Source organism: Ascaphus truei, chromosome 1, assembly GCF_040206685.1.
Source record: "Ascaphus truei isolate aAscTru1 chromosome 1, aAscTru1.hap1, whole genome shotgun sequence".
In the NCBI taxonomy this organism is placed as follows: Eukaryota; Metazoa; Chordata; class Amphibia; order Anura; family Ascaphidae; genus Ascaphus; species Ascaphus truei.
The window spans coordinates 193,030,652-193,042,593 of record NC_134483.1 but is presented as its reverse complement, the minus strand read 5'-3'; the positions used below and the strand labels follow the sequence as shown (position 1 = coordinate 193,042,593).

General features: G+C 42.5%; 2 protein-coding genes across 15 annotated transcripts in view; one reads left to right on the top strand and one right to left on the bottom strand.

Annotated features, from left to right (window-relative positions):
- Positions 1-803: 803 nt before the first annotated feature.
- Positions 804-10,077, bottom strand: LOC142494975 (uncharacterized). 5 transcript variants are annotated; one of them, XR_012801641.1, is made up of 3 exons: positions 9,506-10,077; positions 8,717-8,897; positions 804-1,792 (listed from the first exon to the last, which is right to left on the bottom strand). XR_012801641.1 is itself a non-coding variant. In XM_075599769.1 (2 exons), exons 1-2 carry the CDS (start codon positions 6,613-6,615, stop codon positions 1,393-1,395), a joined length of 471 nt encoding a protein of 156 aa, XP_075455884.1. In that variant the 5' UTR covers positions 6,616-6,912; the 3' UTR covers positions 804-1,392. The 5 variants fall into 5 exon arrangements, 1 of the variants encoding a protein (XP_075455884.1); XR_012801640.1 differs by having other exon boundaries at positions 9,580-10,075; XR_012801638.1 differs by having other exon boundaries at positions 8,717-10,077.
- Positions 8,836-11,942, top strand: part of SPIN1 (spindlin 1) — a 103,108-nt gene continuing 100,001 nt past the window's right edge. For 2 of the 10 annotated variants that reach the window (XM_075599659.1, XM_075599669.1), the window contains exon 1: positions 8,839-9,326. Coding sequence is in view for 3 of the 10 variants with exons in the window: in XM_075599636.1 (XP_075455751.1) it covers positions 9,312-9,326 (15 nt within the window). In the remaining 7 variants the exon portion in view is untranslated. Of the gene's footprint in view, positions 9,327-10,178; positions 10,426-11,942 lie in introns of those variants that run through there. The other 8 variants (XM_075599644.1, XM_075599636.1, XM_075599654.1 and 5 more) reach the window with 8 other exon arrangements.

The window sequence follows — 11,942 nt, the reverse complement described above, 5'->3', positions numbered from 1 at the left end:
TACCGGTCCCAGCACCACCAGCGAATATACATCAACGTGGCCTTACTTTGCAAATATGATGTTTCTGAAAGAACAAATGCTCCCAGCGAGAACCGAGTCAAACCTGGAGGAAACAAGTACACAGGATGACAGCATCGTTGAGCTGTCCTTCGTCGAAGATGAGGTAGTTCCTGTGTGTGTGGCGGCTGCTGAACCAGACGCCAAAAAAGCCAGGACCACTAACGATTTACGTCGTAAAATGATTAATATCGAGGAACAGAAATTTGGACTTCTACATCAAATGATGGCGGACAGCAATGAGGACATGGATTTCTTTAAAAGTTTCTTACATTATATCACGCCACTGGACAAAATGTCAAAACTTAGTTTCAGATGAAAGTTTCAGGAACTTGTTCATGATACTGTGGAGGAATTTGACGCCTCCCAGTAGAAATGTATTGGCATGAAGTAATTTGAAATACGTTTAGATGTTTTATGTTTACAGTTTAAAGTAAAAGTTATTTAAAAGTTCTTATATGTTGTGTTTTCAATAGTTTATAAATTCTTTAATGGTTTTGAAAATTGGCTGATTCTCTTCTTACTATATATTTGACTTGTAACATGAAAAATATATAAGGACATACATATCGACAAAATGACATACAGGCACACACACCCCAATACACACACACAGACACATAGATACACACACAAATACACCAATACACACACACACACACACACACACACACACACTGGAGTACAGAGGCAGCGATGGATGTGAGTGACAGGAGGGGGGAGGGGAGAGAGGAAAGTACTTATTCATCAATCAAAAACACGTTTATTACGATTAACAAAGTTAAATACATTCAGTATATCAAAGATGGACATTTGTAAATTTTCAGAAAAAGAAATATAACATTTTAACAGGTCATTTTGCCATGGCACGGCTCCCTCAGCATCTGAAGTAATCTTTGAATGAATCACTTATACATTTTGACATTTTCCCCGGTACATTATTCGCTTTATTTCTCGTGAGAGACCAAGGAAGTACATCTACAGAATCCATTATAGACAGATCATTACAACCTTCCAAATTTATGACCACATTGTGCAGTACAGTCACACATATCACAATACTTTTTGCATTTGGCACAGATGTTTCTATTGCTTTCAATAGTATTCTCCATTTAGCAGACATTATACCGAATGCACACTCCACGCAACGTCGGGCCCTAGATAGTTTGTAATTGAACATTTCTGCCTCTTTTGTTATGTCTTTCCTGGGGTACGGCTTCATGAGATATTTCAACAACGGATAGGCCTCATCCACCAAAAGTACATGAGGCAGCTTTTTTCTGGTACTTGATGGCAATGTTTTTGCAGCTGGGAACACAATTGTACTATTTTCGATCAACTTGTATAGTGAAGATGCTCTAAACACCCCACCATCGCTGTGCTTTCCATATCTCCAACATCGATCGCTATAAAGCGACATTTTGCGTCAGCAACAGCTTGCAACACTATGGAATGATAATGTTTGTAGTTGTAGAACATTGTTCCAAATTTTGCAGGGTGTTTAATTCTAATATGCTTGTCATCTATACACCCTACACAATTTGGTAAGTTCCATTTAAACTCAAATCCCTTTGCTACATCTTCCAAATTGTCAACTGTTGGGAATGGCATATGCTCTGCTTGCAGCGAATTGTAAATAGCAACGCAGGTGCCATGTACTGTTGATGCCACCGTGCTTTTTCCCATCTTGAATGAGAAGGCCAAGGCACAAAATGATGTTCCAGTAGAAAGAAATCTATAAAGAAACAAAGAAATAAGAGAACATTTATTACAGTATCTTAACAGCATCACAACTGAACAAATAGACCAACAAGATAGTAGATATATATATATATATATATATATATATATATATATATATATTAGTTATAAACACTGTTATACACTGTTTCCATACACACATATACATACTCGTCGAGACACACAGATATATATACGGACACACATACACACACACACACAGATGCGTATGTGTACATACATACACACACACATATATATAACTATATATCAATATATATATATAATCAAAAAAATAAAAAAATAAATAGATGATACCGTTCTGTGGCTAACGAAATGCTTTTATTTGTGCGAGCTTTCGAGATACACTGATCTCTTCTTCCGGCGATGTTACAATGAATGAAGCAAGGATTACTTAAAAACAGTGTCTCTTGGAATGTTATCTGTGCTGGTCCTTCCCCCGATGTGGATGTGTTTTATGGCTAGAGGTGTCAAAGGGTTACTGAAAGCAAGTGAAGAAAGAGTGTGCATGTGTATCAGTGTGAATAAGAATGAATGGAGAGCCCACAGTATAAACAGTGCTCTACACAAGGTGTGTGTGGAGTGAGAGGTGATATAAATGGTGTGGGTGGGTGTGGAAATGTGAGAGTTTGTAGCACAACTAAAAGTGTGTGTGGATACTATGTGGTCCCTATTGGTGTATAGGGATGGAAAAATAAGGATTATTGGTATGTGTGAGAGACAGCTGTGTGTGCATACATAAAGCACAGTATGTACAGACATGGCCTTTAGCGCTCATGGGAAGAGAGTTCGCTAGTGTCAGTAATGACTCATAAAATTTCGATCTCTGTTTAGGCCACTGCTAAGTGTCCCGAACAGTTGCATAAATTTGTATTCATGCAACCGTCTCTCTTTCGGGGGTTTTAAGATTACCTTTGAGTATGGCAACCCTCAGATCGTTCATCTTATGGCCAGAGTCAGAGAAATGTTCGCCAACAGGACTGTCTCTTGTTCCGCGTGTGATGCTGTGGCGATGCAGGTTCATTCTCTTGTTTAGCCCCTGCCCTGTCTCACCTATGTAGTAGCAGCCCCCTGGGCATTTCATGCACATGATGAGGTACACGACATTGCTGGAAGAACAGGTGAACCTTCCTCTGATTTTGTATTCCCGATTCCTGTGTGGTATTTGTATTGTGTCTGCTGTGTAGAGCATTGCGCAGGTTTTGCATCTTGGGTCCTGGCATGGTTTTGTCCCGCATTAAGTTGTACTGCTGAATACTTTACTCCTCACCATAATATTCTTGAGATTATGGGGTTGTCTGTATGATAATAAGGGTGCTTCAGGGAAGACCTGTTGCAGTCTTGTATCTTCCTGGAGGATGGGTTGTAGTTTCCTGGCGATCTTGCGTAGGGCTCCTAGGTGTGGGTTATATGTGACCACCAAAAGGTACCCTGTCGCTTGTCTCCTTCTGTTTGTATTCAAGGAGATCACTTCATGGTATTCTGGTGGCTTTGTGAATTTGCTGGTCTACAATTCTGTGGTTATATCCACGGTTTATAAAGTCTGATCGCAAGGCATTAATCCGCTGGTCTCTATCTGCTGTGTCGGAGCATATCCGGTTGTATCGTATGGCTTGACTGTAGATGGTTGCATGTTTGGTGTGTGTCGGGTGGAAGCTGTTGTCCCTCAAATAGCTGGCTCTGTCTGTAGGTTTGCGGTATACAGAGGTCTGTAGTTGGTTGTTCTTTATAGTAATGGTGGTGTCTAGGAAATGTACTTCATCCGGGGAATGGGTGAGTTTGAGGTTGATGGTCGGGTGGAAAGTATTGAAGTTGTCATAGAACTGTAGGAGGTCCTGTTCGCCAGAGGTCCAAATCAGGAGGATGTCATCGATGTAGCGAAGGTATGTAAGGGGTTTCAAGTGACAGGTGGAAAGAAAGTCACTTTCCAGTTTTGCGCAGAACAGATTGGCATACTGTGGCGCCATCCGAGTACCCATAGCGGTCCCGGTTGTCTGAAGGTATGTGTCATTTCCAAATGTGAAGTAGTTATGGGTCAGAATAAATTCGATGCATTTAGTCACTGTCTCTGTGAGTGGCTCCTGCGGTCCCAGAAAGTATCTGCAGGCTGAAATCCCATCCTCGTGGGGGATGTTGGTATAAAGTGACTCTACATCCATGGTTGCTAGTAGTGTTCCTGTTGGGAGGGGGCCAATTGCATTCAGTTTGTTTAGCAGGTCGGTGGTATCCTGGATATAGCTGGGTGTGTTCCTGACAAGTGGTTTTAGAATGCCCTCCACCCAGCCAGAAATATTCTCGGTAAGTGTGCCAGATCCAGAGATAATAGGGCGCCCAGGGTTGCCCTCTTTGTGAATTTTAGGGAGCATGTAGAATGTGCCAGGTTTTGGGTTAGCTGGTATCAGGTCCAGAATTTGTTCTCTTGTGCGGATCGGGAGTGTTTTAATGATCCTGTTCAGTTCTCGCATGTATTTTTTTAGTTGGATCCTCCTGCAGTTGGGTGTAATACCTTGAGAGTTGCCTGTGTGCTTCCCGCAGGTAGTCTGTGGTGTTCATTATGACCACTGCTCCTCCCTTGTCCGCAGGTTTGATTGTTATGTTGTGGTTGGCCTTTAGCGATTCTATGGCTCTCCTCTCCATCAGTGTCAGATTATATGTTTGTTTCCTTACTTTGTCCAGGATGGTGGTTTTGGCGCTGTGTCTGAAGCTTTCAATGTACCGGTCCAATGTGGGGTTGCGCCCAGTTTGTGGGATCCCGTTTGATTTTTGCTTCTCCCTGCTCATGTGCAGCGGCTCTCCTTCTGCCGTGTTGGCATAATCTTGGTTGTGTCTGTTGTGGAAGAACTCCTTAAGACGCAGCCTTCTGAAGAATTCTTCCAGGTCACTGCACAGCTCAATCTTGTCCATAGGCTTGGTAGGGCAGAATGTGAGACCCTTTGATAATACTGACGACTCTGCTTGATTAGGTGTGTAATCTGAGAGGTTAACAGTGCAGTCCTGTTCTTGGTGACTGTCAATGTTTGTATTATTAGTTGTTGTGCTGGCTGCTGCAGAGTATCTCATTCTTAGCCTCAGTCTGTGCAGTTTCTTTTCCTTATTGCTAATTAGACCCTTCAGGAGTTTTTCATGGAATGTTTGGAGTCCTCTCCATGTGTCTATGTGTATTTCTCCTGTCTCCAGAATGCAGTCTATCATCTCTTTTGTCTTTCTCCTGTTGCTGTAACAGATGTAACAGACAACCGGATATGCTCCGACACAGCAGACAGAGACCAGCAGATTAAAGCCATGCGATCAGACTTTATAAACCGTGGATATAACCACAGAATTGTAGACCAGCAAATTCACAAAGCCACCAGAATACCAAGAAGTGATCTCCTTGAATACAAACAGAAGGAGACAAGCGACAGGGTACCTTTGGTGGTCACATATAACCCACACCTAGGAGCCCTACGCAAGATCGCCAGGAAACTACAACCCATCCTCCAGGAAGATACAAGACTGCAACAGGTCTTCCCTGAAGCACCCTTATTATCATACAGACAACCCCATAATCTCAAGAATATTATGGTGAGGAGTAAAGTATTCAGCAGTACAACTGAATGCGGGACAAAACCATGCCAGGACCCAAGATGCAAAACCTGCGCAATGCTCTACACAGCGGACACAATACAAATACCACACAGGAATCGGGAATACAAAATCAGAGGAAGGTTCACCTGTTCTTCCAGCAATGTCGTGTACCTCATCATGTGCATGAAATGCCCAGGGGGCTGCTACTACATAGGTGAGACAGGGCAGGGGCTAAACAAGAGAATGAACCTGCATCGCCACAGCATCACACGCGGAACAAGAGACAGTCCTGTTGGCGAACATTTCTCTGACTCTGGCCATAAGATGAACGATCTGAGGGTTGCCATACTCAAAGGTAATCTTAAAATCCAGAAAGAGAGACGGTTGCATGAATACAAATTTATGCAACTGTTCGGGACACTTAGCAGTGGCCTAAACAGAGATCGAAATTTTATGATTCATTACTGACACTAGCGAACTCTCTTCCCATGAGCGCTAAAGGCCATGTCTGTACATACTGTGCTTTATGTATGCACACACAGCTGTCTCTCACACATACCAATAATCCTTATTTTTCCATCCCTATACACCAATAAGGACCACATAGTATCCACACACACTTTTAGTTGTGCTACAAACTCTCACATTTCCACACCCACCCACACCATTTATATCCCCTCTCACTCCACACACACCTTGTGTAGAGCACTGTTTATACTGTGGGCTCTCCATTCATTCTTATTCACACTGATACACATGCACACTCTTTCTTCACTTGCTTTCAGTAACCCTTTGACACCTCTAGCCATAAAACACATCCACATCGGGGGAAGGACCAGCACAGATAACATTCCAAGAGACACTGTTTTTAAGTAATCCTTGCTTCATTCATTGTAACATCGCCGGAAGAAGAGATCAGTGTATCTCGAAAGCTCGCACAAATAAAAGCATTTCGTTAGCCACAGAACGGTATCATCTATTTATTTTTTTATTTTTTTGATTATTGAAGCTCGGCTAACACGGTACTGATATCTCTACATGAAAATATATATATATAAATATATATAACTATATATATATATTATATATATATAGGCATTTGGACACATATTAACACATTGACATCATTATATCAGTACATATTCAATGTACAACTTACCGCAAAGTCAACATCAATCTCTCCTCGGAACGAATGATGTGGCAGAAATTTGTTTGGACTGGTGTAATCATTCCCTCGACATTTTGCAATATATAGTCGAAAGTTTTTATAGACAGACATTCTCATGTACTCAAAACATTTCTTTTCATGCAAACGAAGCATTGGATATAAGGTGCCAAATTCGCCTAGTGTCTCGCGCTGGCGATTCATCTCATGGACACTTGTCCTCCCGCCCAAAAGTTCAGTTTTCAGGTACAGATTTTCCAATAAAAAAAAAAAAAACATGCAGAGCTCTTTTGACATTGTAATAAATCAAATAATAATATAATATAATAATAATAATATATAAAGACACTAGTAGTACATGTATATACTTTGAACTAGTTTTGTACTTGAAGGTTGTGCTTGTACTTTACAGTATATATAAATATTTGATATATATATATATATATATATATATATATATATATATATATATATATATATATATACAGGCATACCCCGCATTAACGTACACAATGGTACCGGAGCATGTATGTAAAGCGAAAATGTACTTAAAATGAAGCACTGCCTTTTTCCCACTTATCGATGCATGTACTGTACTGCAATCGTCATATACGTGCATAACTGATGTAAATAACGCATGTGTAACAGGCTCTATAGCCTCCCCGCTTGCGCACAGCTTCGGTACAGGTAGGGAGATGGTATTGCTGTTCAGGACGTGCTGACCGGCGCATGCGTGCAATGCCGTTTGCCTATTGAGCGAGATGTACTTACTCGCGAGTGTACTTAAAGTGAGTGTCCTTAAACCGGGGTATGCCTGTATATATAATATATATATATATATATATATATATATATATATATATATATATTTAAAATATGTATATAGTTAATATATTTATATAATATATTATTAAATATATATATATATATATAAATATTTTACATAGTTTATATATATATATATATATATATATATATATATATATATATATATATATATAATGTATTATTTATATATAAATATTTAAGATATGTATATAGTTAATATATTACTATAATATTTATTATTATATATATTTTATATTTATATTATAATATGTTTATACCAATGTACCTATATAGTATTATTATAAATACCTGCCTAAGACATGCAGATGAGCATACAGTTGTATTTGCACATATATATATATATATATATATACACAAATACAACTGTATGCTCATCTGCATGTCTTAGGCAGGTCTGCAACCCCCGCCTTTCCCCATTATCACCCAGCATACAGCACTTCCACTGCAGCAAGGGATTCTGGGAAATGACATGCAAATGAGCACAGTGTCACTTTTTATATATATATATATTTCATTCAATCTTTCAATGTGCACACGATGCCTGCTGCTGTGTGTGGATGGCAGTGTCTTTTGGCACCGGAGACATACAATGACGTTGCCGTCGCTGGCATGATGTTTTCCTTTTCGCAGTGACATCAACGCCGTGATGCGGATCGCAAGCCACGCCTACGGACCGCCCACAAAGTACGCTCGATGCCTCGCCTGCAAGGACAGGTAAAAGCACCCACTTGAGCAGGCGAGGCTGAGCCCAAGCGCTGTACAGCACGGCCCGAGGCACCATGCCCGCGGCCTCAGGCTGCATCCCCGCTGGCGCCGAGCGTGCTGTGCGCTTTTACTTTTTGTACTCTTTATGTTGATGGTGCGCGTGCACTCTCCCAAACTTGGAGCTTGAGTTGACAAAAAGTGAGTTTGAAGCGCGCTTGCAAAATAGACAGGACACCCGGCGCTCATGCTTAGAGAGTTGGTGACGTCACCGCTCTCAAGCATGATCGCGGTCAGCGCCAGAGGCGATGCAGCATTACTGTGGAGGGGGGTCAGAACTGTTCATTATTATTATTTTGTGCACACACTGTGAATTAGTAATGAGAAAAAAAGCAAAGTCTCTGCTCTAGTTCATCTCAAAACACTGTTAATGTTTACAGATATGAAGTGGTGTTCATTTTAATAATAACCAATTAAAATATAGGTGTACAATACAATGTTAACACAAAAAAACCATAGTAAAAGCAAGGTGCACAGCAGCAACAACTGTACACAGGAAATCAATAGTATCGATACATTACCATTATGTTAAAAAAAATAATCAAATGTACAAACCCAGGGGGGTTGGGGGACAGCAGCAGCAGCACCCCCGCACCCCTAATTCCATCCTCCCATGTCACCCAATCCGTCAGATGCAGTTAATGCTCCTGGGAGCTGAGTGCCCGGGCGCCTGCGCAGTTCAGTCCTACCGCGGCGGTGAGAGGCTTCCCAGTGCGCAAGTGCAACGGGCCGAGTCCTGCACCAGCAACAAAAAAGAAGAGAGAGGAGGGCCTGAGACGCGGAGAGGAGCTCACTATTTAGCAGGAAGGCGAGGCCTCGTTCTGGCATGCAAGCGGAGTCGAAACGTAAACAAGGCAGCTCCAAATCTGGCAGAGCAGCAACGACGGCGGTGGTGGTGGTGGGGGAGGGGAGAGGAGTAGGAAGACAAGACCTGGAGCCACCGAGCGGAGGGGGCCGGGTTTGGAAGTTCAGGGGGAGAGGCGAGAGCTGCACTGCTGTGTAACCCTGCGACGGAGCAGCGAGTACGGGGAGGGCAGGGGGGGGTGGGTTCTAGGGCACTGCACATAGGGACTAAGCACCGAAACAAAGCTCCAGGAAGAAACATGGATTGTTAAGAACCAGGCTTTTTAAAGGGGAAAGAGTGCACCATATGCAGCACCCTCAGGTAAGAGCACACACCCTGATTATCATTGTTTGCTTTCTTGCCTCCAGCATACTTTTTTTTCTCCCCATTGTGGCTTTTGAATGTTAAGATGGTGCGGGCTTTGGAAACCCTCCCCCTATGACATTGGTTGGAGGGGGTGAAACATTGCTGCCACCCTCACAGTGAGCATGGTTAATAACCTTCATGTATTTACTGCCCGTGCATCCTTTCCTCCCCATGACTCTGCCACGGTGAGCTCCCTTTGCCCGCTCACCTCACCGCATAAACTCATCCTCCTCCTGTTAGCGAAAGTTGAGCCCAAGAGGCTCTTCCCTGGTGTGCTCTTGCGCCCCCTTGTGTTCCCCCTTAGACACCCGACGTCACAATACCTTAGAACGCATGACGTCACAAACACCCTCTATTGGTTTTAATAAAAGTGTTGGGTTTCTTTCTGGCTTTGCGGCAAGGCGCTTCCTCGCCCATTTAGACTTTAACTCATTCACTGCCAGTTCTCAGGCAGACAACTAGCAGAGGTCGGTACCTACTCCCATCAGAGGGCCCAGTGACTGCAGAGATCCTCTCTATTAGCACGGCTCTGCTCTCGGGGTGTGGAACTTGAGCACACACAGTTTGGGAAGTGCGTGTGAGGGGGGAAAAATACACATGGGGGAGTGGGAGCTCTTGTACCCTCTCCGTGCCAGACACATGCTGAATAATAATAATAATAATAATAATATTAATGGTAAAAGAAGGGGCAGCGTTTCGTTTTCCCCTCCGCCGCCTGTGTCTTGTCAGTGTCTCAAGCCTCTGGTTCCTTTGTCTGCTGCTTTTCGTCCCCTCCCCCTCTCGTCTCCCTTTTCCCTGAGACTGAAATCGCTCTCTGCTGCTGCAGGTTTGTAAATACTGGACCAACACACAACATGGCTGACACTCGCCCTGCCCGCTAGGCTCCCTCTTCCCCGGGCTCCCTTTCTCCTGCTGCTCCGGCTGATTCCTGGAGCTCTGTGGGTTCATCTCTCCCCCACCCCCCCCCCCCCCCAGTTGGCCTCGCTCCCTTCATTTTAACAAGGGCGGCAAGGACGCTGCGCCCCTTTCCTGCTCCCGGGGTGGCATTTCAATGGTAAGATTGCCGCCCCTTCCCCCCATGTCGTTTCCAACCATCATCACTTATCTATGTATTTGTTTTTAAAATCTGCCACTTATTAATCCGCGGTAACATACAACGCTTGGGGGGGGAGGGGGGGGGGGGGTGTGAATCTGCGGTAGGCCTCGGTGCTCTGGTAAGTGTGACGAGCCCCGGCTATATATTCATGTGTCCGAGATTATGTTGTTTGCCAGACAGGGGAGGGGAGTGATGCACCAAATCTGCTGGCAGAGATGGACTTCTCCAGTCTCCCCAATTACATGATGGGCTTTTTATCCGTAGATCTTGCAATTCATTTCACATACAAGGAGTGCATGCAATGTAAATGTTTTAGTACTGGGGGGGGGGGGGGGGGCAACTATGAAGTAGTGCAGAGCGAGTACATGTTTTATGTGGCTAAGGAGTCATTTTGTTTAGTGGTGGTTTTTATATTTAGCTGTTTCCTTTCACTGGATTCCAGGTGCACCAGACTTTAGTTGGAGATATGCATAATGTGTATTGGTGCTGGGCATGATTGCAGTCACATAACTCATGTTTGCATGATTTAGATTGGAACTTGTCTTGTAATCCTCAGAAAACTTATTTGCAGGCGTAAGCCATTAATCACACACTCTGAGTCATTTGACATTAATATTGTGACCCATCCATCAGAAGAAAATAAATGACAAAAAGAAACCACGTCTAATTCATTTTGACCTTTAAATTGCGGTGCACTGTATTTTATATACCAGAATTGTATATGATTATTTGTACCGCCCAGTTGCTCAACACAGTTATGATTACGTTTTTAAAACTTTGGGAATCAAAGTTCAATAGTTACCTATTGGCAATCCATCCATATATACATTTTTAATCCATAAATCTAAACATCAAAACAAAGCTTCTCATCAGGGAAATTGTGTACAAACATCTTCTGTTAGTGGTGCTGAGATCAAATATCAGCTGCAATTGTCATCCTTTTTTAAGTGAGTGTAAAAATGTATGTATTTGTGTATTGCCATTCGTGTACATGACACTTCACAGGAGTAATGGACACAACGAACTAAATTGAGATGTAGTAACTACTGTGATTAAGCGATTTTAACATAAGTAAACATTAGGAAAATAAGTCCCTGCACCAAAGTGTTTAGTCTGGTATGTCTGGAGAACATAGAGACAGTAAATGCATATTCAAGGGACAGATTCTTTTGGAGCTACTGATATACTTTGTTATAGAGCCGTGTTTTGAGATGTCCTTGAAGGTAGGGGGAGAGAGTTTGGCTGATATTGAGGGGAAGGGAATTCCAGTGTGAACTGCAGCTTTTGAAGGAAGCTGTTCCTTTTTTAAGATAAATGAATCCACAAGTCTTCCATCTACAAATTGCACAAAAGAAGGTGTTTTAATTCCCTATAGCTGTTCCAACAGGTGAATTATTCAGTATACCTTGTAGCAGAGTGCTTTGATGTGTGTTTATTATGCTAATCGTTATTATCTTGTTCTACCAATCAAATGC